At 55.6% G+C, this 23,835-nt stretch overlaps 7 protein-coding genes across 7 annotated transcripts; 2 read left to right on the plus strand and 5 right to left on the minus strand.

Annotated features, from left to right (window-relative positions):
* Positions 1–349: 349 nt before the first annotated feature.
* DICSQDRAFT_144304 (uncharacterized protein) lies at positions 350–3,181 on the minus strand (the record flags this gene model as incomplete). The annotated part of the gene is made up of 2 exons (XM_007362274.1): positions 350–2,751; positions 2,809–3,181. 2 exons carry the CDS (start codon positions 3,179–3,181, stop codon positions 350–352), a joined length of 2,775 nt encoding a protein of 924 aa, XP_007362336.1.
* A 764-nt stretch (positions 3,182–3,945) lies between these two features.
* DICSQDRAFT_152820 (60S acidic ribosomal protein P0) lies at positions 3,946–5,565 on the plus strand. Its single transcript, XM_007362275.1, has 6 exons — positions 3,946–4,015; positions 4,071–4,118; positions 4,176–4,257; positions 4,314–5,032; positions 5,209–5,337; positions 5,392–5,565. The coding sequence occupies exons 3-6, from the start codon at positions 4,191–4,193 to the stop codon at positions 5,410–5,412; spliced, it is 936 nt and encodes a 311-aa protein (XP_007362337.1). The 5' UTR covers positions 3,946–4,015; positions 4,071–4,118; positions 4,176–4,190; the 3' UTR covers positions 5,413–5,565.
* Positions 5,566–5,767: 202 nt separating this feature from the next.
* On the plus strand, positions 5,768–7,364 carry DICSQDRAFT_144307 (uncharacterized protein; the record flags this gene model as incomplete). Its single annotated transcript, XM_007362276.1, has 4 exons — positions 5,768–5,881; positions 5,944–6,311; positions 6,408–7,075; positions 7,360–7,364. The coding sequence occupies 4 exons, from the start codon at positions 5,768–5,770 to the stop codon at positions 7,362–7,364; spliced, it is 1,155 nt and encodes a 384-aa protein (XP_007362338.1).
* A 355-nt stretch (positions 7,365–7,719) lies between these two features.
* On the minus strand, positions 7,720–8,051 carry DICSQDRAFT_166703 (uncharacterized protein; the record flags this gene model as incomplete). Its single annotated transcript, XM_007362277.1, has 3 exons — positions 7,720–7,745; positions 7,810–7,898; positions 7,957–8,051. The coding sequence occupies 3 exons, from the start codon at positions 8,049–8,051 to the stop codon at positions 7,720–7,722; spliced, it is 210 nt and encodes a 69-aa protein (XP_007362339.1).
* A 3,025-nt stretch (positions 8,052–11,076) lies between these two features.
* DICSQDRAFT_178193 (uncharacterized protein) lies at positions 11,077–13,488 on the minus strand (the record flags this gene model as incomplete). The annotated part of the gene is made up of 18 exons (XM_007362278.1): positions 13,147–13,488; positions 13,068–13,089; positions 12,983–13,013; positions 12,879–12,926; positions 12,821–12,826; positions 12,680–12,756; positions 12,492–12,569; positions 12,371–12,432; positions 12,302–12,317; positions 12,214–12,251; positions 12,140–12,155; positions 12,056–12,084; positions 11,944–11,987; positions 11,793–11,877; positions 11,706–11,733; positions 11,629–11,636; positions 11,491–11,569; positions 11,077–11,428 (listed from the first exon to the last, which is right to left on the minus strand). The coding sequence occupies exons 1-18, from the start codon at positions 13,211–13,213 to the stop codon at positions 11,077–11,079; spliced, it is 1,086 nt and encodes a 361-aa protein (XP_007362340.1). The 5' UTR covers positions 13,214–13,488.
* Positions 13,489–15,016: 1,528 nt separating this feature from the next.
* DICSQDRAFT_166705 (uncharacterized protein) lies at positions 15,017–15,955 on the minus strand (the record flags this gene model as incomplete). Its single annotated transcript, XM_007362279.1, has 7 exons — positions 15,017–15,067; positions 15,122–15,167; positions 15,354–15,417; positions 15,472–15,541; positions 15,599–15,643; positions 15,706–15,805; positions 15,879–15,955. The coding sequence occupies 7 exons, from the start codon at positions 15,953–15,955 to the stop codon at positions 15,017–15,019; spliced, it is 453 nt and encodes a 150-aa protein (XP_007362341.1).
* A 1,711-nt stretch (positions 15,956–17,666) lies between these two features.
* DICSQDRAFT_124779 (lanosterol 14-alpha-demethylase) lies at positions 17,667–19,641 on the minus strand (the record flags this gene model as incomplete). Its single annotated transcript, XM_007362280.1, has 7 exons — positions 17,667–17,726; positions 17,791–18,346; positions 18,407–18,582; positions 18,640–19,104; positions 19,158–19,307; positions 19,334–19,447; positions 19,501–19,641. 7 exons carry the CDS (start codon positions 19,639–19,641, stop codon positions 17,667–17,669), a joined length of 1,662 nt encoding a protein of 553 aa, XP_007362342.1.
* Positions 19,642–23,835: the final 4,194 nt, after the last annotated feature.

Here is a 23,835-nt window from a genome sequence, read left to right on the forward strand (position 1 = left end):
GATACCGCTCGCTATCACCACTGACTGGGTTTACATCTATCTGGTTCCTGAGCCATCGTCATATCCGCGTCTGCGTCTTTGTGCAATGCATACACACGCCTAAGCAGTAGACTGCTCTTCAATAAATGAGCCTGGTTGCGCGGATGGCTGACCTTGAACGGATCGCTTGGCGAACAGGATACAGAATAGAGCTGACAATGCGTGGACAGTGACATGTACTGACAGCTCGTAAGGAAGGACGCAACACATAAACAAGCAGTATGGTAGACTGCACACTCATAAGTGGGGCATTTACAGAAACGACACGACCACCCAAACCCACAGCCCCTCCCTCTCAAGTCCCCGCCTTCTAGCCCCGTACTTCGAGAATCTTAAGCATCCCAATTATTTTCCTCGCTGCCACAACGTCGCCCCTCTGGTAGAACGCCTTGATGAACGTCTTGTACATCGGTTCGACGTGGCGCTTGAACGAAAGCGGCGCGTCGATGCGCGGGAGGTCGAGATCCCCAATGCGTATCCCCGCCGCGATCTTTGTACCGAACGGAGGGCTTCCTGACCGACCGCCGGCCTCTCCAGTCGGGTAGCCAAGTTGTACGAGTGCGTCGAAGAGCTCTCGCGCTTTCGCTCCGTTGACTTCAGTCCGTGAACGCAGCTGCGCCTTCAACAGAATATTGACAGTGACGTGGTCCGCGACGAAGTCGTGCTGCTCTGCGAACTCCTTGTATGCGTGCGTGACCAAGCGTAGGCGCCGCCTGTTCGACGACCTGGTGCGCAATAAGTACCCGTGGAGTATCGTGTTGCCGAGCGAGGTGCGCACTGGAGGGCTCGCTCGCTCGTGTATTGCCAGGAAGAACTGTTTCGCGGCGTGGGTCCGACCGGCGCGAGCCAGCAGGTTCACGGTGTACTGCCAGGCGCGAGGATCGTCGACATCCACGCCTATCGACGCTAGACTCGACGTGACTGAGCGGTCACTGGGGAGCTGTCGCGGCTGGGACTGTAGGTTACGAGCGAGGTCAGCCAGCATCGCGAAAGATGGTGGCTGGTGGATCTGGATGCGAGACGCGACTCTGGTTGCGAGTCTGCGCACACCCACACGATACAAGCGAAACAATACTAGCGCAGTCCAACGGGAGGTCATATCTGGGTATCTCAGTACGGCGTGTACGAGCAGGTGGCGTGCCTCGGAATACTGCCGGTGGCGCAAGAGTGCGTGGAGTAGACGAGTGTAGAACTGGGCCGTGGACAGCGCGGGCTGCTGGGCAGAGACCCCCTCGACGAGCGTGACGACCTTCCTGGCATAACCGTGACGGATCAACACCAATAGTGTGGACTGAAGTACTGAGGTCAGGCGCATTGGGCTGTCGAGCTGGAAGTGCACGAGGAAGGCGCGGTCCATCACGTTTGCTACATTCCTCGGGGCCATGAACTCGCGACCTTGACGAACGTAAGCCCACAGATGAGCGAAGAGCACCCTCTCGCGCGACTCGGGAGGAAGCCGGACGTCGTTCATGTATCGATCCAAGTAGTCGCCGACGCCGTATCGCGCCAACGCGACACCCACAGTCGCGACGACTGTATGCGTGGGCACGATGTTGCGGTTACTCGACCACGCGACGAACTCTTGGGCATGTTCGGGGTCCGTGCGGGCATACCGGACGATCGACAAGTCGACCGCAGCGCGCAGGGTGCGCACGTGAGACGCATAAAGCATCAGGTCGACGAGGGCGCGCTCGAAGAACGTCCCGCACTCCAAAGAAGCGTAGAGCTGCTCGGCAGCCATCTCCTGCAGACCGTCTTCCGTCCTGGGTTTGTCGAGGTCCATGGACCACAGCGCAGCCGCGACCGTGTACTCGCGGCACATGTCCACGAGAGCCTTATCCTTGAGCTGGCCTGCGAGCTTGAAGACGGATGCGCAGATGAGACGGGTGACGAAAAGCGATCGGGGAGGAGCGACGGAGGGGTGGACCGTGGTCCAATCGCGCCAGACATTCCGAACGACGCTCGCCAGGCCGCGCAGTATTTCGTTCTCGAGCGGCAAGGCGCCGGGCTCACTCTGCGACTGCAGGAGGTTCTCCAAAATCGTGAGGATGCAGATGGTCTGCCATTCTACTACCGCTGCCTGCTGCACAGGATCTTGCGACCTGAACGCGCTCTGGCCGATAACGTCCGTGGAGCGCGTGCGGGCGAGAGCGAGAAATACGAGACAGTTCCACCGAAGGTCGACCGTGTCCTCCGAATCGGGATCGACAGCGAAGACGCGTCTGGCGATAGTAACGCTCCAGCTTCGCAAACGATTGTCGATTTGACCACGTCCGCGAGCCCAGCCAGAGCCAAAGGCAGCGCCTTCCAAAGCCATTGCCAAACTGCTGATGCCACTCCCAAGGGCCGGCGGCATGCGCGAAGTTTCCGTATAAGCGGATGTTGGTTCTGCATTGTAGACCGGAGGATCTCGATCGTCTCGAGCAGTGATGCCCTCGGCAAGAGCATTGATGATGCCCCACCTCGACGAAGCCAGAGGACCCTCTTGTGAACGGAGGACCACTTGAAGCAGCACATTAACGATCGCCGGATGACACCATCTCCGTGTTAACAGAGAGGCGAAGCTTTTCGTGAGGGCGTCAGCGGATGCCGCGGACGGAGAGGCAAGCAAGGCTTGTAAATAAGGCACATGAATGTCGGGATGGGCAGCCGTAGAAAGAGAGGCATAGAGCTTTCCCGCCTTGAAGAGGTATCGCTCAGCTTCCGTAGGATCTAGATCGGCAGTCAAACACCTGGTTGCGATTGTGGTTAAGAGCAACAGATACTGACCACTTGAAGCTCGCTCGGAGAACAAGGCGAGATACGTGCGCATCATCCAATAGCGGTCTGAAGATACCAAGGGATACCTTAAGGAGTACCGCTTGTCACAGAAGAGAGTGGCAAGGAGATCCCAGGGAGGAGTGTAAGTCGAGCACTTCATAAGAGGAGCACGAGGATGCGAGTAAAGTGTGCTGTAAGGCACTGTCGATGTCGAGAGCGAGAGGGTACCAAGGAGGCATATTAACGAGCTGATATCCATAGGACTGAGGTTGCGGAGAACGCCATGAGATTTCCAGAGCAAGTATCTGTGACGGATGTCGCGAACGGTGTAGGTACGAGGGACGTCCGGTACACCAGACAGGAAAGCACGGAGTTTCGCCATAGAGCGCACATGAGGCCCGTCAGGGAGATGTTGGGGAGGAATGTGAATAGACTGTACATCGTCGACGACGTCAACCTTGCTCACATCCTCTCCAGCCAATACACTGTTAGAAGGATACTTGACAGAAGCGTGAGCGGTGACAGCAGATGCGCTCGACAGATCAGTCGGTGGATGATCCTCACGCCGACCAAGGGAGAAGATGCTCCGGGCCACGGTACGTGTCAGAGTGTGCGATGGGCGATCCAAGTAGTGTCTTGACTGCGCCGTAACTGCATGATGACAGAACACCCGCGCATCACTAGGAAAGACCATGAATCCATTGTTCTCTAACTCGACGCCGTGCTACTCACCTATGCTTGGGGAAGAGTCTATCGCAGCCGCCCGCAACTCGGACGGTCTGCAGTACCCATCGCAACATTCCATTGCATGTGAGCTGCCGTCCCGGTCGTGTTAATGGGGCGATTGAAGACACGCAACCACCACCCAGCACGTATAGGCCTCCCGCAGAGTGCAGACGAGAACAAGCAAGAGAGAGACGGACGTCGGAAGTCCAGCCAAGTGATTCTACACAAGCCCGCGCGACACGCACTGACCGTGACCAGAATGTGACCATTCTCGTGACGAATTCACAGGCGCTCGCTACGCGTAGACCCGGTCCCAGTCACCATCAGGTTCCCTTTTCAAGGTGACATCCCTCGTGAGATTTGATCAAACCTTATCTGAGCAACTGCACGCCACTCGTCCACCGACCAGCATTCCGTACACGCGAAGTCGGTGATTCACCGCTATTGCACATCTGGACCAGTTGCCTTGAAAAATCCATTGGCACAGCAGGTGCGCATAGTGCGGCATATGTCATACGCTGTCTTTGCTAATACTTGCGCTTTAGAGGTCAATCGGGAGGCACTGATCATCTACTTGACCACTCAAAACCGAAGTGAGTACTTGAGTATGGCCCAATTGCACTACGACTTACATACTGACGCGTCCAAAGGACTACATCATCACAATGGGTGCCACTCGTGCGCAGAAGGAGCTATACTTCCAGAAGCTCAAGGAGCTTGTGGCCAAGTATCGTGAGTTAGCACGCACTTTTCCTTCCGGTGTTGGTAGGAAGTAACGTTGCAACCAGCCTCTATCTTCCTCGTCAATGTCGACAACGTCGGTTCCAACCAGATGCACCAGATCCGTGTCGCTCTCCGCGGCAAGGGTATCGTCGTCATGGGCAAGAACACCATGGTCCGCCGCGCCCTCCGTTCCATCCTCGGAGAGTACCCCCAGTTCGAGCGGCTCCTTCCCCACGTCAAGGGCAACATCGGCTTCGTCTTCACCTCGGGTGACCTCAAGGAAGTCCGTGACATCATCACCGCCAACAAGGTTGCTGCGCCCGCTCGTGCTGGTGCCCTCGCCCCCAAGGACGTTACTATCCCCGCCGGTAACACCGGTATGGAACCCGGCAAGACCTCTTTCTTCCAGGCCCTCGGTATTCCCACCAAGATCGCTCGTGGTACTATTGAAATCGTGTCCGACGTCCAGGTCGTCACTGCTGGTACCCGTGTTGGCCCGTCCGAGGCGACGCTGCTCAACATGTTGAACATCTCGCCCTTCACCTACGGTATGACCGTCGTTCAGATCTTCGATCAGGGCAACATCTTCTCCCCCGAGGTCCTCGACATCTCGGACAAGGAGTTGTTGGATCGCTTCTTCTCCGGTGTCACCACCATTGCGGCCATCTCGCTCGCCCTCAACTACCCCACCATCGTCTCCGTTGTGCACTCTCTTGTCAACTCGTACAAGAACCTCCTTGCCGTTGCTCTGGCGACTGACTACACCTTTGAGGGTGCTGAGAAGGTATGCAAACATCCTTAGTCCCAGTTGTTATAGTTATCGCCCATGAACGTACCAACACTGAAAATGCTGAGGGTCCGACGGACCTATGCTGTCTCTTTTCCGCTTATTGTCTGAGGCTACATTTGAGCTCCGTCGCTATCTATTTCCTTTTTGCTCACTTCACCCCTCTTTCACAGGCCAAGGAGTATCTGGCCAACCCTGACGCCTTTGTCGTTGCTGCTCCGGCTGCTGCTGCCGAGGATGCTCCTGCTGCCGCCGCTGCCGAGGAGAAGGAGGAGGAGAAGGAAGAGTCGGACGACGACATGGTACGTTTGATTGTTCTTTTCCGAGTCTCGAGCTCTGCTGAACGTGGCGTACAGGGCTTCGGTCTTTTCGATTAAGCGCGACATCTCCGAATGTGCCGTTGATAATGTATCGCTTCATGACCCTGCCAAAAGTTACACTACGATGCTGTCAATTTGTATCACTACTGTGTCGCTAAAACTCATGATTCTCGGTGCACCGTCGCAAGCAGATCTCCATCCTGAGACTACTTGTATCTCTGTGTGAATTCCTCTTGCGTGCTGCGGTGGACTCCTAATTGTAAAGCGCAAAGCGGCGCTCGTCGCATATGAAGAAAGCGTCGTCAATACGCCTTTGGTAATAGTTCACACCACCGTTACGTCTGCGGCAAGGGTGCACTTCAGGCACGGCACGCAGTGTGCTACTACCGCTATGTCTTTCCCTGATACTATCATGTCTTCTCGAGGGAGTGAGGTGAGCGAACTGGCCGTGACATTCCATCCCGCGCTGTACCTGCAGAGGCGAGGTTGGGTGCTTGACATTATGCGGCGCGAGGGCGTTACTGAGGTGCGCACTGGCAGTCATCCACAATGTGTGCTGAATCTAATCGCCCAGCGCGTACCAAGCAGATCCTCGACATCGGTTGCGGCGAGGGTGAGCTGCTGTCGTGTCTATGCAACCCCGCACCATGGCTAGCGCCGCCGCCACCGGACGTCCTGCCACCCGCGACCGACGCAAGCCCAGCCGAAACGGATGTTCTGAAGGAACTCCACGAATGGGTGCTGCACCCAACTAGAATCGCTGGATTAGACATCTGCAAGTCCGAGCTCGAGTGCGCAGCACGCGTTACGAAGCCACCAGAACCCGACAGGGACGACGTCCCGTGGCACAGTACGCCCGTGCGCTGGGAGCCTCTCGAGGTGAAGATCTGGGAGGGCAGCTTGGAGCACGTCAACGCAGAGTATGCGGGGGTAGAGTGCATCGTGGCCACCGAAGTGTACGTCCGCCTCCGCCCTTGATCGCGATCGCGAGTGCGGTGAGAGAGGGAGGAGCCTGACATTGACATCTCCCATCGCGAACCAACCCCGAACAGCATCGAACACCTCCCCGAACACGTCCTCGACCGCTTCGCGCCCGTCGTCTTCGGGGCGTACCACCCGCGCCTCGTCCTCCTCACCACGCCCTCCTTCACCTTCAACGCGCGCTTCACCGCGCCCGACGCTCCCTACGAAGCCCGCTCGGGCTGGCGCGACCCGACCGGGCGGACGGATCGCATCTTCCGGCACCACGACCACAAGTTCGAGTGGACGGTCGAGGAGTTCGAGCGGTGGTGCCAATCCGTGGCGGGGGAGTGGGGGTATACGGTGGAGATCGAGGGCGTAGGCAAAGCGCAGGAGAAGGACGAGTGGGGGCGGGACGACGCGCTCGGGTGGGCGACTCAGTGCGCCGCGTTCACGCGGATCGAGGGCGGAGACTGGGTCACGAAGAGGGCCGCCGCCCTCTGGGAGGCGTCGGACAGGCTGCACGCGAGGACAGGCTCACCAGGGCCCCACTCCCTCTTTGCGAGTCATCGCTTCGCCGCGAACGACGCCTCCCGCAGCCCCAAGCCCCTGGACGTCGTCGGGGAGCTCGTATTGTCGAAGATGCTCTACCACCGCGAGACGTCGATCGCCTTGAACGAGATCTGGTTCGAGCGGGAGGTCGAGCTCGCGTGTGGCGGCTGGATCGACTGGCTTGTCCGTGCCATCCAAGAGCACCCTGGTCTCGCCTTGCGGAGGACTGTGCTAGCGTCACGCATCGACCCGCATTGGACCATTGAGCTCGACCCCGCCCTTCACTATCTCGTGCCGCCACCAGCGATACGGGAAGACATCTGGCCCTCGCCGCCAGATACCGAGGAGCTGACAGACCTGGAGGAGGCAGTTGATATGATAGGTTCGCGCCAAGATGGAAGCATTCTCGTCAAGGATGCCGACCTAGAGACGTACGAAGAAGGCTGGGGAGCTGAGAGCGAGGACGCCAAGACCGGCTGGGGCAATGTGCAGATTGATTGGGGCTGGGGATAGGCCGGGGGAGACGGTGACAGGATGCCAGACTTCGGAGCTCCGGAGGCCAGCGGCGGAGAAACATGGACGTGGGGTTGAGATACAAACACTGACCTTACATTCAATGAGAGCCGTTTCTTGTTATTGATTCCACCTGTGGACACTTGGAACATTTCTGGGAATGCACGAGGAATGGGATATGAGCATGAAAGCGAACATGGGCTCGGTGTATGCAGTAGATTACAATAAGAGTCCTTCGAGGGCGCATCAACTTCAGTCACACATATTGCGATGGTGGTGCACTAGAGACGCACCAAGAACAGAAATCCTCTCCGAGAACCCCAGCATCCTCCACTACGTTCACTCCACAAGGGACTTCCTTGGGCCTACGGACACCTGTGAGTCTCCAAGGCGCGCTCTCTGGACGTGTCCGGGTAGTGCAACACTCACGCTCCAAGGGGTGCACTTGCGCCAAATACGTGACTGTCCACATGAGGTAGCAGCATGTAAGTGTCAGAAGGATACTAGTCCGGATGAGCCTGCGCAACAAGCCGTTTCGGTTCAGGAAGGCTGCATGAGCGCTGGATGGACACGTACGTCTGGTTGGGACCCTTGGGAGTGCTGAACCATGCCGCCGCCATGAGACCGAGAACGATAGCGAGGACAAAGAGCGTGGGCAGCGAGGACGACATGGCGGATGGTGCGAGCTCAAGTGATGGTACGCACTGCGCTATGTACCAGCTACCCAAACCGACCGGCGCCTCTGGCAACTGGCGCTCGAAGCCCTACGCGCTAACAGACGTCACCTAGAACCTCCTCACATGGTTGACAACCCAACCTCCGTGGACGTCAATCCAGTATCACACCTGTCAGCCAGCTCTGCCAGTGGTATAAGAACCTGCGCAGCGTCGCGGCCCCTTCTCACCCCCAACCACCATCTTCTCCGCATCCCAGTGGATTATCCCCCTCATGTCGACTTCATATGCGGGTAGGGATGTCGTCCCTTGATCTTCATCCACGCAAGCACTGGGTCTCGTACTCGCCTACTACTCGTCGCTAATCGGCAAGGAGCATTTCCCAGTCACTGGGACAGCATGTTGCTCCTGCCCCGCACCCGAGTCGAGAACGTCACAGCTTCTGGGCAGTCCATGTGCCGAGGATCTCATAAGTGACGGTTGAGGATGTTCACCCAGTAAGCATCGGTCCATCCCCTCGTCCCTCTTCCTCCACCTGATTCCCTTCAGAGGTAGTTCTCCCAGTCGCCCGCCACTCGCGGCAAATGATGCAGTCGCCGACCAAATCGTCCTTCGTGGTCCCTGGCGTATCTCCTCTAGCACTTCCGGGCCACGGAGTGTTGGGGTTGTATGTCAGGTGGGGCTGACAGACTTGGGCGGTGGCTCCCCCTTGTCATGTCGGCCCCTTCGGCCTACGAAGACGATGGCGGCTGCTCCTTTCCCTTCTATCCCTCGGAACACTCGGTAAGCCTACGATCTGCATACCTGTTAGAAATCCTCTGAGTATCTGAGGCTCTATTGTATAGATTCCCTGGGCAAGCCACAGCTAGCACCCCCTCTGCTGGGAGGGCATCATGGTCGTGACAATAGTCACGGACGCTCATCGTTTCCATCCTTCGAGGGCTGAAGCAAGCTACTTGGCTCAATCCTGCGGTCACTGCGCCAAGATGCCTGATGGAAACTTGCGACAGGGAAAATGGGGAGATACGCAGACCGAGCTGTCCAGAACCATTGGATATGTCTTCGCACCGTTGTACTCGAATATACAGAGGAACACTCTTGTCGAATTGTCGGGATCCAAGTAGTGTGTGATTTATGCAGGTGACAGTGCCTGATCAATATCACTGGTCAGTACGCGCTCACTTTTGTCAGCCTGCGAGGGAGAGGCTTACCAGTCTAGACGAGCCTCGACCGTATTCATATGTTGAACCAGTCTACCTCGCCTGCCTGCCGTCGAAAGGTGCGATGGCAAGAAACCCTGTGAAGGCACGGTGCACGCGACGAACGCAGCCCCTGCGTGAAGATATGTCCGGCATCGCAGTCTGCCGGTGATCGAAACGGTGGCTGACATTCGTCTTGAACCGAGCAGCGTTTCGCCAGCCACCATGCGCAGGGGCATAAAGGCGTAGTGCACAACCGCCAGTACTCCTCAGTACGAACCGCCACCATCCAGCCTCTTCACCAAGCATACCATCCTGGCGTTGATCACCAGCAGTCACATGCGAACACATCATATCTCTTCTTCTCCATAGCAATCTCTCAGCAGCTTCCACCATAGTCTCCATTGCCTCTGTTCCTGTTCCATCCGACTCGTCCTCCCGACTCATTATCGAATCGGGGACCATTCGTGCCCGGCGATCCCCGTCCGCCTTCGAGCTCGCCTTCACCTCCTTAATCACAACAATCTGCTTCAGAATATCCACCGCCAACTCCCGGTCGGTCCCCCCTTCGACCCGAACCGATAACCTCGCCTACACGCCCTCGAGATGTTGACCTTCCTGGGGGAGGAGCATTCAGGTGAGGCCTGGATCGCTTCGCCTTCAGTTGTATTATGCTGGTGAGCTGACCGCGGCTCCGACCTACTGTAGAGGGCCAGTTCGGCAAAAAAGGCACGTACGACGCATATATGCACGTCCTCAGCAACTTGTTAGGACGGCATGAAGAAGCGTCCATGGCGTCCTCGAGCAACAGTGTTCACCCCCCGGGCACCAAGGCATAGAGCCCAAACGTCGCGAGACGTCGCGGCAGCGCCTAGAGGGGTGCATACAGTGAGCACCCTGCTTGCCATCCCGTTTCAGCGACTTGGATATCTGACGCTGGCTCCAAGCTCGTGGTCGCTTTGCGAAGCACGCTAGCCGTGGCGCCGCTCACCGGCCCCATCGATTTGGGGCTGGTACCGAGGTTACGTCTAGGTCGTGCGCGCATCTGCAACCAACCCTCGGGCCTGAGTCGACCGGGTTCGGGGGCTCGCTGGGGATTGCGGCAGGGCCTGGACGGGTCGACGCGGTGATGTACGCCAGATTGTTTGTGGAGGTGTTTGCGAGGCCGATGTCAGTCGGGATAGCAGATCAGAGAAAAGTCCGGGTCAGCTATGTTCCTGCCTTACTGTACAAGCAAAGTGAATGACAAGGAACCTCGTTGACTCTTACCGTTTCGACTGCGGTGCCTGAGCTTTTGAGGACAACGCAAACGACCGTTCACGCATTCAAGGTTCAGGTACAACCGCTGGCTCCGAAACTAAATTACATGAGGAAGTCGATGTCTTCGTAGCCTTGAGTACGGCGTTCGCGGGGTCGGACACCTACACGATCGCGCGTAGCTGCGGCGTGCTGAGCGTGAGCATCCCGTAGCTGGTGTGGAGGACAGCGCGATCGTTCGTTGTTCGCTTCACATGGAGGGATGGAGGGACGGCGGCGAGATGTAGGCGATTCCACAGCGATTCGAGGCGGTGGTTTGGGATCGCTGTCGCACTTTCCCACAGTGAACAGCGCTTCCTCCCTTGGACGGTGGCTGGGTAGCAATATAGATGATGTTCCACCTAGTATGATGGAAGCTACGCGGACCGCGGTCATCTCCGATGTGGCGACGGCGATGACATCTGGTCGTATGAACATTTGTTGCTTCGTATGTTCACCCACAACCCCTCGTCGTTAGGATACTCGTAGCTCCGTCATCAATTGGTTACAGTAAGTGCAGTAGATCATCATGAGTCATAGCCCTTCTCGATGTCGTCGCTGTCTGTGCGAGGGACCTCTTCTAGTCCCATTGCACACGCAGACAACGCACCCCGAGACAGCGTCATACCGCTCGAGCTGCTCCTCGCACTGAGGTGCGTCCCTGTCCCGCAGCCGCTATCCACCGTGACAGTCCCGCTCGTGGAGGTGCCAGCGTCCGTCCCCGAAGACGTTACACCAGCCCCGCTATCAAACCCCGCTGTGGATGTGTGCCGGAACTTCGGCTCGGAGTATGGCGGAGCAGTGTCGCTGACCCCAGATTGTTTTTGGACGAGGGACAGAATGTTGATGAGAACCCGCGCGCCGAACATGCAAGGGATGCTTGTGCCCGGCGTCAGCGTCGAGACAACTGCGCAAGAGGGGGGAGAGGGGGGATGACGCACGCCTCGAGGAAGCCGCTGAAAAGGATCTTGAACGTCGCAGCACCAAAGCGAAACATGAACAGGTTTAGCAAGAAGACCACTACCCGTGGACATACATCAACCGAGTGCTTAATGTACATACGGGATATTTCCACTCACCTGACACACTAGATGGGTGAGGAGATAGGGGTCAGTCGTACAGGGGCTTCGTAGAGCATTTTGTTCACCAGCCTCACACGAAGTAGTAGACAAGTCCGTCCCGCACTGACATTCCGAGGTATTAGGCAATTGGGACGTTGGAGGCACCCTTAGAATGGACTTACAGAACAACGTGATCAGCGGCGACCTGGTAATCCCGTCTCTGAACCGGATGGTTTGGTACAACGTCAAAACGCAGAGCATCGATGTCTGACGACGGTGTAGCTTGTGAGTACACCTAGCGGCAACAACAAGATAAGATACTGCTAAACGTACTGTAATGTTGCCAATGACGAATGCCCCATAAATGTAGTTGGGGACTGGGTTGGATAGGCAATCGTCAGCATGCATTTGGATAGTCCGAACTTTCTCATATTCGAGCACAAACCACTTGCGAAGCAGCCTGAGACGACCCCGCTGTGGACGGTCCGTAAGCACAATCCACACCTAGATGCGAGATGGTCAAGCTGACCCGGGCACCGTGATCACTGGGTTCAGCACTCAGTTCGGCACACTTGAATTACTTCGGCAGTGGAAGAAACTCACAGTCGACATGAAGCAACGCTTTGACCAACAGGACGGCACTGAAGCAGGCATATAGATCAGATCGCTCTCAATGATGTCATATACATACCTGACACCAATGGATACTGAGAGGTAGGATCATCAGCATTCATAAAATGCGCCGAAGGATGGAACGAACCTGTATACACCGTAGCAAGGAACAAGAGCAGCTTCCGCGACCTCTCGTAAAGTATCCATACGCTAAGCAGCCAAGAATATGAGGAGCGTGTGATGGCGTGAGGGCGCACGACTACACGCACCGCAGCGCGAAGACGAACTCCACTGACCACCACATGATGTTCGGCCCTGCAATTTGGAACGTTGTTGCAACACGACAGCTGGGATCATGAAGAAGCTCAAACCATGTCTAGCTGCATTAGGTGTGAAGGGGACTCACAACTGTACATTGTAAGGGATCGGAGGGCCGCGGGGTGAGCTGGAAAAACTCACCGAAGGTGTAGGATCAGGTAGCAAGTACATCGCACCGACGATAAACGTGTGGGTGCCTATGCCGAAGTAACGGATCTGATTACAGTAACAGAAGCGATCAGAGGATTAGCATATACACCTCTGTGTTTTACAATCATACCCATAGCTAACCATAATGTTAACTCAAAAGAATAGAGTGAATGCAATCATCGACTTACGAATAGCAATTTGCTGAACTTCGCCTTAGACATCCACATGATATTGACCTAGTCCAGAGCTCAGTCGAGCTGCGTGAAGAACGGTCCTCGTAGCAAAGTCGCACCTCGTCTCCAAACGTCAGCTGCCAGTCATATCTGAGGAGTGTAAGTGGGCAACTTATAGCATTGAAGTCCATGGCTTCAACATACACGAGCAAGGCGAGAGAAGCGACTACATGCATGAGTATTATTAAGATAACGTCCACGAGTAGATCTGAAGCGCACGCACCGTTGGCATATACCGAGACACGCAACTCCCAGAACTGTTGGAGCAATCCAGCAAGTATGTCTGCCATAGCACGGACTACCGGTCAAGGTTGCAGGCGTGGCCAGATGAGTCGCACTGGTTCAAGCACGCTCCTTATACACCCGGCGACAACGCATACAACAGCGGAATCTGAGGAGGAGTTCGAGACCCTGATGAGCCCGCCGACTCAGACCGGGGTCGGACAAAGCTATTCTCGATCTCCGGTGAGAAGTGTTCAACTGACGTCAGCTCGTTCCCCGAATCGCAAGTACACTGACATCCGCGGATCGTCGGGTGAGAACGAGACAGTCGATTCAAGCACAGCCGTTACTTGTGGCCAACGTACAGGAGGGGCTGAATGTGAACATGGGCCATCAGAGGGGCGTCAAAAGTAGTGCATCGTGTAGGATTGACGTACCAAACAGATTGTCTGTGACCTCAGTACGGAGGCCATAGATCTGACGCGCTGTGCTCCAGGGTGTCAAACACATCTTCTCGGCCACATGGCCGAGCGAAGTCTGTGGCCTGTTGGACATAGGCAGGTGGCAGGCACCGATGAATACCGCTTTGTCTGGCTATGCGAAGTAAGACAGGTACATGCGTCGCGCTTTCCCTTCTGACACTCCAACAGAAAGCTCTCCCCGGGGCCAACAATGTAGTCGTTCCATCCGACCTTCGAGCGGCGCAAAGCGAGAATAGCCAGGGTCGATTGGCATGTGCATGTGAACACAAAGAACATAGACATACTTTGATGAGGCTGCTCGGGCGGTATAGTTACGAAAACACTGGGAGACTTCTCTGCAAGATGTGCCTGAGGAGATACTTATAGCTGCGCGTTAGACTCAAGTCCGAATGGGATCGTCGGCTCACGGGCAGTCCGTGAGACTCGAGAGTGATATGTTGCTCGCGCGTCTACAGGGCGCCTGCTTACCTGGGTCAGCTCAAGCGCCTGCAGCACAGCGAGCAGAGGTGAGCAGGCAGCGGGCGCCCACGAGCTGGCACTGGAGTGCGACGCGATAACATGATAATTCAGATGCTAAAGAGTTCCATGATTCGAGACGCGGAGTCGTCCCACAAGGTCTGAGTCCAGTTGCCATCGGGCTCACAGCGGCACCCCCAGCTGGTTAACCGTATGTATGTCGTGCTGACCAATTTGGGCGCATTGTGCACAGTAAGTCTATATAGGTCAACGGGTCTATAGACCTCTCCCGACGTCACCATCCACTTGCTGGATTGGTTTGTCGGGCATAACAAACCTAGCATGGGATGATCCCGTCGACCTCGCTGCACCACGGCCGCTGCCCCCCACCTTTGCTCGCTGTGCTACAGGCGCTTGAGCTGTCCTTGAATCCAGGTAGGCAGGCGCCTTTAGGCGCGCGAGCAACTGAGCGAGCGACAAGAATTGAACGCCCATCAGTGACTGTATGACTATGTCTGACTTGGGGGTGCATAGACTAACATCATGACAGGAGAGGAAGTTCATGATTCAACTATATTTCAATTCACTAGAGGCTACGACATTGTATCTACCAACAATTGAACGATGACAACGTCTGAGCTCTCACCACATTTCTTGGTGCACGTTAGCTTCCCGCCAAAGCGGTACTAGTCCCGAGGGCCACGAAGAGGCCTGCACCAGGCGCGACCATGCTTGTGCGCAATGGACGACCGTACCTCGGGGCGGCGTCTTGAATCGAAGGCAAGTTGCACCCTCGAAGCCACTTGTAGTCTTGTCCAATGTCTTGTCCAATGCTGTCCATCCTAGGACGGATCCGAGGATACGACGAGGTCTTGAAGTGAGCCCGTATGCAAGCCACGCCGTGCGTAGGACCCCCGTCCACAGACGGGGCAGTCAACCGGGCATAGGGTGGGGCAACGCGAGCTCAAACCTCGACGCCCGCATCTGTCAGATCGAGTCAGCAACATTACGAGAAGAGACGAAGATGGGGAGGCTCACTTCGAACTGCGGGGACAGCGTGCGCCAGGGAAAGGCCGTTTGTCGTCTATAGAACACGTCAGCCTGATAAGATTGGAAGAGGGACTCACCTGCGCGAGATGTCCCACAACTCGCAACGCCCCAGCCCCGAGTGCAGATCACAGCAGCTGACGTCCGGCGGAGGTGCCCCGCGATGCATATGCGGGTGCGGGTGCGGACGCGCCAAGAAGGTGGTTGCTTCTAGTCCACTTACCGCTGCACACTTCCTACCTTGACGTCGCCTGGTGTCCTGTCGCGCATGGGGGAGAGGTCGGGGCCTGCAATAGAAAAGTGAGCATACTAGTGGACGAAGAAGGAAGAGGACGACATACCATCTCGAGGCAGCAGTCCGCTGACGACGCGACGCCGTTGCACGACTGTCGGCGGTGGCGCGTACGTCGTCTATCCGTGACGCTTTACGAGTCACGTTCCAGGTTATGGCGTCCGTCCTTTCCTTACCACCGCCGTGAAGGCGGTGAGGTACTCGTCCCGGGTGCACTCCGGCTTACGCGCATTGTCAGGAAAGACGTTGCAGCAGCGGAGCACCGACGCCTGGGCGCAATCACCCGCTCGACCCGCATTGGCTTCCGCACCACAGAGAGGAGGTGGGACGTCAGGGTGAACAGGCTAGATGGCCGCTGTTGCCCGGGATGGCACGCGTCGAACCTAACAACCGCCACAGTCAAGATGTGGCGTAGAGCAAGGGGGCGTGAGAGACTCACAATGAAGCCGAGCGCACCCAAGTCTCCGAAGCTGTGAGTGGTAGACGACGATGAGCAAGGATGGAGCGGAACGGTAGGCAAAATGGATACCCATGGTCGTCGGGACCCGTGCTAACCGCCGTCGGTAGGTGGCAAGGCCTGAGAGGGAAGGCATCCGGCGTATAAACGAACCATGATGGCGGCGGGGAATGTTGGTGGTTGGGAGAGGAGATGGTCGTGGTTGTGAGGAAGGAAGGAAAGGACGGAATGTGGCTCTTTATACCACGATGGGCGCTCTGTGACGGACTTCGCTGGATTGTTTGATTTGTACAAGCCTCGAGGCTGGCACGGCCGGCCGCTACTGCTCGCATCCGAAAACATAGGATTCGCCCGAAACGGCGAACCATGGAGCTCCTGGAGGCTGACTCCAGCTGATCGATCGTACGTCTCCTGCCCGAATAGTCAGTAGTTCAATCCCAGCTCGTTCTTCTCGCTTCAGAAGACGACGGCGCTGAGAAACAGCCAACCGAAAGGAACGCCGCCCAGCGATTATCGACTGATGCTGGGCATGCATGCTCAGTGGGCGGTGCCCAGACTGTGTCAGCCCTAGGGAAGGCGAGAGTTCTAAGCCGTACTCACCTCACTTATTCATGTCAGCCTCGTTCGAGCTGACAGACGGATCAGCAAATCTGATCAGCCAACTGCGGTTCTCCTTCCGCGATTTCCTGTATTTACCTCTATTTGTCAATGTAGGCGACCTCATCCCACCGCTGTCCGCCACTTCAGATATTCCTGGGCAGCGTATCGATCGTTAATATATCCGCTCTTAACGGCATTCTGATGCAGGACTAGTTCCAGTTCGTCAGCACCTCCCTTCAGGCGGTGAACAGGAAACGTTCAACATTCAACTTGTTCTTGTCGTCAACGATCTGTTGGCCACCTGCCGCGCATCCCAGAAGGAAAAACGGTGGCGGAAATCTCGTGGCTATTATGAGCTCGTTCAGAGCAGCACACTGTCTGGCTAGAGTGCATCCGCCGTTCAGCGTGGCCCTATACTGGGGGCGGACGGGCACAGTCCTGCATACACAGCATTCATGAGCTTGCGTCTCCCCGCCTGGTTGGGAAACATACGCACCTCTGAGCGGTAGCACTCGAATCTGCTCTATATCCCACGAATCATAGTCGATTGGAAGAGGATGCTGCCAGTGGAAGATTTGAAGCCTGAGTTTACATTGTTCGTCTTGCCGTAGACATTGATAGTAACCTCGAGCTGACGCTGACCACACAATTACAGCTCTCATAGCACACTTCGAAGACGTATCCAATTGACATTGTCTGGTTGGTCAGTCAAGAATCAAGTAGAGTGACGGCAGTTGCTGCCAGCAGCGAGTTGGAGGGAAGGAGCGTCTAGGCGCTAAATGGGACACAGTGCGTCCACTGGCATAGTCGTCGAATAAGAATTTCTTCATTAATAACACCTCTAGGCTTCGAAGTCCCTCTGCGCGTTCCAAGGGGTTTGCTTCGTAACCTTAGCCATTTCTATGGTATGGAAAGCTATGTACGCACTCAAGCGATGTCATATATCGTCTGCAAGCCAGTGGCGAGAAATCACATGGATTGCGAGTATGCGATTCAAGGAGATGGTCGTGAAGTTCGCAAATAATCCTTCCCACTGATTGCCCGCCCTCTGCTCTCTCGCTTCCAATCAAGGTATCATAACATCTTGAACTAGGTTTCAATTATTCGTAAATGCGCAGTAGATCTATTGTACTTAGTGCGTGGTCGTAGAGTGTCTAACAGCTGTCCCAACAGCCGAAACCTGCCTCTCAGTCAAAGTTCCTGCGACGGTACATGATCTGGCACGGTAGCGGCTGCACCATCATCGACTATAACGAAACATTCATCAGCTCAGACACGGCAGATCAAGCCAAAACAGCAAACAGGACATACAGTATAGTCGGGCTTGGGGAACTCGCCCTCAATACGGAACTCCATCCGGCGGATGAGCGCGGTGATGATCGTGCTGATTTGCAGGTAAGCAAACTGCTCGCCGATGCACCGGTGCCTGCCCGCTCCAAACGGCAAGTAGGGCGACACCGTGCCCTTCGACACGAGCCCGAACCCGAAGTCAACCTTCTCGCCCTCGTTGTACTGCTTGTTCGCCTGCGCTGCCACGCCCTTCTCGTCGTACCACCGCAGCGGCTCCCACTTCTCCGGCTCGTCCCATACGGCGGGGTCAACTTGACTGACAAGCGGCGAAGCGAGCACGATGTCGCCCTTGGGCACGACGTACTTGACGTCCTCGGACGGAGCGGCAAGCGTGGCGGGCACGGGAATATCGGTGTGCGCCTGGCGCATGATACTGTGGATTGGCGGGTGGAGGCGAAGCGTCTCGCGTACGACGGCATCGAGGACCTTGAGTTCACGAATGTCTTCATAGCGCATGTCGCGAAGGCCGCCATCGGGGGTTCCGAAGTGCTCGACCTGTTCCTTGTAGAGCGCTTCTCTGTAAGACGGAAGGACATGGTGAACATGTGTTTTTAGAAGTTACTCGAATAGAACGTACTGAATGTCCAGACGGTCAGCGATATGGAGCATCGTCCATGCGATCGAAGATGAACTCGTGTGCTGGCCGGCCATCAGGAGGGCGATCAAGATATGAGCAATCTCATGGTCGAGAAGGGGAGTACCATCACGGTACTTCTGCTGCATGAGGGAGTTGATGACATCGTCCTCGTGTTCCTGCCAAAAGGATAAGCCATGTGACATGGATGCAGGGTAGGTCGTAAGGGTGCTCACACGTTCAGGGTGTTCACGGCGATTGCGTATAAGGCTTTGGTAGAAGCTACTCATCTTCAAGTGCGCAGCGTCCCTCTTCCGGTAGCTGGGAAGCGGGAGGCCAGGGACCATCCAATGGAGAGGCGTGAAACCATGGTCGAGGTCGGAGTAGACCTGTGCGTAGTCCTTCGTCAAGCCCTCCCGAATCTCCCGGCCCTGGAGCGTACGAGAGGCAGAGAGAATGGTGATCTCGGAGAAAGTCTTGAGAACGGGGAATGCGCCCCATTCGTTGATGTCGTTCATCTGGTAGGTGCGGAAGGCCGAATCGGTGTTCAAGTAGTCCCTGAGCTCGTCCTCGATCATGCCGACGTAGGAGCGGAACTTGTCAATGGTCAGAGAGACCTTTACAAACCTCTTCTGCTCCATAAACTTCTCATTGGGGCAATCGTACACGACATCTTTGCCAAAAATGGGCGTAGTCAAATGCTGGAAGGTGATGTATCAACACCAAATGTCAAGCATGTATGTGCAGAACGTACCGAGTAGACATCTTCTGCAGCGAGCTGAGAGTGCTTGCCACCGAGAACGAAGTCATTACCCTGAGTGCCGAGGGTAACGGTAACGCGCTTGCCGAGGAGGATGAAAGTGAAACAGTTGCCGTACTGTCCACGCGTCACCGAATGAACGACCTGCGTGTAGCGGCGAAACAACACACCTTCTCCCTGCAGTTCCTGAAGAAGGTGACGGGGTCGCGACCGTACGCCGGGGCGGAACCAAGGAAGGGTATCCAGTGCCAGACCAATGGAGGTTGGTGTTTCGGGCGGGGTATCTTCGTACGTCGTTTGCTTTACACTCGGTTCCTAAAAGCCAGTGAGTACTCACCAATTGCCAGAGAGCGTTCACAACGATCGAAAGCAGAGGAATATTGATCAGAGCAAGCAGCCAGAGCCGGGGCGTGTCAGGCCACTCCAGCTGGCTGAGGGTACCGGTCCAGGGTTCGGAGAAGGTGGCGTTGACCGACATGATTTACCAGCGAGCTTGGGCGGGTCGCTCAGCAGGTATGTTATGTCAAGACACGCAGAGGGGGGCAGACAGCGGACGGTGGGAGCCAGCGAGCGCGGGGTCATATACATTTTATTCGTCCGCCCCATCGAACCATTCCCACCTTCCCAATCAGGGATTCGCTTCTCCTCATTTGGATCTGGGTCTCTCTAGTCCTCCTCCCCCCTCTTGCGCCTCGTCCAGACCTGCGCTTCAACATGCCATTGCGTGGAACTCTGAACATCGTCCGACATATGCATGCGTTGCCTTACGGCACCCACCTCTACGATTGTTTGCGGGTGGGAAGTAACACATACACCGTGAGGCGGCGCTGACGTGGTCTCATGGGCGTTTCGATATCCAAATTCTCCAAGATCGGGATTTTTGCGGTCCCTGGTACCACAGCATGGCACATCCTCGTATACATACACCTTGGTATGTACTAGTTACTTAAGCCACGTCTCTGCCGGCAAGACGATTTCGCGTCGAGATGAGGATTCTGTATAGCAGTTCTTGCTCCTGGGAACCCGGGCGCAACCCGGCTATGCAAAGCCGCAATCTGAAGCCACGATGTGCCGCTGCCTGACAGTCAATTCCTCCCACAGGTCCCATCGGATTCAACCACTGAGAAAAGCAAACGCGCGCCATTCGCATGATGCAAGACTCCACAGATCGTGTAATTGTTTTGGACAATGATTATTTTCCAGGGTCTATGACAGCGTAACTCGTGCCACCCCCTCGCCGCTTTACATCTGCTTTGTCTCTAGTAGTATATAAATTGAGGGCTCGCAGTCCAGGATCCTCGTCCCCTCGCCCTTCGGGAGCTCGCGCTCCTCGAGCTTTCGTTTTTGCACCCCCCCTTCCGCTGCCCCATTTTTTGGTTTCTGCGACACGGACTCGGTGGTCCCGCGCAGCTTCCGTAACGCGCGCCCAATACCATCGTTTTCCGTCCTGCCCGAGTATAGCGTGCATAGATCCGTATTTTGGGCCTTTCCCGGCCAACGGTCCGCGGATGGTACCCTACTTATACTCACAAGGAGCGACAATTGCAGGCAGTTAGGATTACAGAGATTCACGCGTCCTTAGGACAGTCAAATCCTGGTCCCTGTATTATGCCAATCCCTGTCCCTTCTGTTCAAATCAAAGTAGGTATTTATATAAAGCATCATATGAAGTATTTCCACCTGTAATTGTGGGATGAACAAATGGCGTATGAAGCAGATCGAAGCAAATGTTGTGCAATTTCCGTTATCGTGCCTCCATGGGTCCTTGGGAAAGGCGCTTAATTGCCTTGTACAGATTCTAGCCGGCGTTAGCCGAGGCCCGATATGGGTAATTGACATCTAAACGCCCGTCCTAACGAGCGAGGGACCAATTGTATAGTAAGCACTCAGTACGCGTTATGCGGGACTAGATATATTACTAATATATGCACCTATAGTAAGCACTACAGTACATTATCAGTGGGAGCCCGGCGGGGTAACTATATGGGCGGCTCACCTCAGTACGCGTTATGCGGGACTGAGGTGAGCGAGTACAGATTCGACAACTTATATAGAAGAGAGAGGATAATGTAACAATCGTATCGTAAGGGGTCCGAAGAAGGCCGCGCCACAGGGCGCATCAATCCCGATGGTGTTCCGTAGTCGCGCGGCGTCGCGCAAGGCTTGCGACATCATCGTGCTACAATCGCGCCATTCTCCAACACTCCCCCTCAAGCCGAAGCGAGACCCAGCGCGACTGCGAAGTGCTTAACCTTGACGGAAGGGAGTGCTTTCGTGAGGATGTCAGCCGTTTGCTCGTCCGTCGGGCAATAGATGAGACGAATGCTGCCGGCCTCGATCGAATAGCGGATGAAATGGTAACGGATGTTGATGTGCTTCGTGCGGGCGTGGTACGAGCCATCCTTGGTGAGCGCGATGGCCGATTGGTTGTCGCTACGAAGAGTCGTCGGCTCGGAAAGCAGACGATAGACCTCGCCGATGAGGCGCCGCAGCCAGATCGCCTCTTTTGCGGCATGTGTTGCGGCGACGTATTCGGATTCGGCGGTTGAAAGGGTGACGAGCTCCTGTTTCTTCGAAGCCCAGGAGACAGCGCCGCCATCGACAATGAAAACGTACCCGGTAATGGCCCGCCTGTGCTCCTGCGAGGCTCCATCTGCATCCACAAATCCCTCCAACCCATTCCTGTCCCCGCCGTATATGAGCGACAGGTTTCGCGTGCCCAGGAGGTACCTAAAAATCCTCTTAACGGCCTCCCAGTGCGTCCACCCGGGGTTCTCTAAGTATTGCGCGAGGGTCGAGACCGCGAACGCGATGTCCGGTCGAGTGCCCATGGCGGCGTACATAAGGGCTCTGATCGCCTCTCGATAGGGGACGCGCTTCATGCGCACGACATCGGAGGCACTTTCGGGGCATTGGGTCTTTGAGAGCTGTAGATGGGGGTCCATTGGCGTTGAAATGGGCTTCAGATCATCAAAGTTGAACCGGGTGATGATCGCGTCGATGTACGAGTGTTGAGAGAGTGCGAGGGTACGGGTCTTGAGGTCGCGCGACACCTTGATACCTAGCAGCCAGCTAACTGGGCCCAAATCCGTTAGCTTGTACTTCTGTCCAATACGGTGCTTGTACGCCTCAAGCAGGGGTCGGGAGTCGCCAGTGATAAGACAGTCGTCAACGTGGATGGCAAGGATGGTGAGGTGGGTGCCTTCATGTTTGAAGAAGACCCCGTAGTCCGCCTCGGCGCGCTTGAAACCAAGGTCAGCGAGAGCGATGCAAAGGGTTTCATACCACTTTCGCCCTCCCTGCTTCAATCCATAGAGGGCCTTGTCGAGCTTGAGCACGTATCTACAGCGGTCGGCAACGGCGTGGTCTGGCGGCTGTTCCAGGTAGACGTCCTCGTCGAGCTTGGAGTTGAGGTAAGCAGAGTTAAAATCGAATGAATCTGCAGGCCAGCCGTTACGAGCAGCAATAGCGAGAATGAGGCGGAAAGATGAGAGTTTGGCAACGGGGGCAAATGTCTCGTAGTAGTCGACGCCGTAGATCTGAGTGAAGCCGCGCGCAACCAGGCGCGCCTTGTACTTGTCGACCTCACCGGCCGAGTTCTTCTTGACGCGCAGCTATGGCAGGTATTTTGTACAAAAAATCAAGAATACACAGGTATCCTAGAAAAGTAGAAATTCAGCACAGGTTACACACTATTCATTCAAAAAATGCACGGATTGTACCATTTAATGAAAGACGTAGGTCATTTGGCTGTAAATTACACAGGTTGTCCCTATGACACAGGTTTAGAAAGTAAGATACACACAGGCTGAAACTGCAGCTCAAGCTACCCTGCAACAATTGCACAGGTTTTGTGGTCTACACAGATTCATCTGCAGCTTGTTGACTGTTGCAACACAGGCTGAGAAGTACCTTAGTTCAAACTGATAACCCCCTCTTCATATAAGTCCACATTCCAACTGATAACACTGCTATTGGCAAAGGATTGGAATTATTATTCTGAATAAGTTCCACACCACCAAGTATATGTGTCACAGCCAACGAGCTGTGCCACCAGATAAATAAAGACAAAGCTTACTGGTGATGGGGTTGGTGCTGGGGGGCGAAGCAACTCCAGGTGACACAGCAAGAGATGGTGTAAAGAAGTAGATTCCCTAGACTAGAAGGGGCAGTGAGAGGTAGGGCTGCTAGCTACCTACAGAGGAGATGGGTGATCGACGAGAAGATCAAGTCTGAGGTTCCCTGCCTCAGACTCCCTACTATATATACTAATACAATGGTGCACAGACCAGGTACCTATTGACCATCGTTTGGTCAGAGTTCTCTGCCTCATGGCCTACCCTCTGACCTGCCTCATGGTGACCTTATGACTAATACCTGAGTTGTGCCGAGTCCGGACCCCTCCCAATGAGTAAGCGCTCCTGCTGTCACATCAGTCACCTGCCTGTGAGTGAGGATGGGCGCTCCTGGCCGTCACGAGGTCTGGGGTTCGATCCTGGCCCCTCCACTTTCCGATACGAGTTGTCCGCGGTCAAGGTGAGCGTCTGTCCCAGTACATATGACCCTCAGGTCACGTGGCACGAGAAAACTGTGACACTACCCCCTCTTCAAGATCTGAGCTCCTGCGAAGCGTTCAAACCAGATATTGCGTTGAAACTCCCGGGCGACTGGT

This window comes from Dichomitus squalens, assembly GCF_000275845.1.
Source record: "Dichomitus squalens LYAD-421 SS1 unplaced genomic scaffold DICSQscaffold_4, whole genome shotgun sequence".
In the NCBI taxonomy this organism is placed as follows: domain Eukaryota; kingdom Fungi; phylum Basidiomycota; class Agaricomycetes; order Polyporales; family Polyporaceae; genus Dichomitus; species Dichomitus squalens.

Coding starts and splice junctions, on each gene's coding strand:
- DICSQDRAFT_152820 (XM_007362275.1), top strand. CDS start 4,191: ATGGGTGCCACTCGTGCGCAGAAGGAGCTATACTTCCAGAAGCTCAAG. Junction 5,033..5,208: donor CCTTTGAGGGTGCTGAGAAG/GTATGCAAACAT, acceptor CCTCTTTCACAG/GCCAAGGAGTATCTGGCCAA. Junction 5,338..5,391: donor AAGAGTCGGACGACGACATG/GTACGTTTGATT, acceptor CGTGGCGTACAG/GGCTTCGGTCTTTTCGATTA.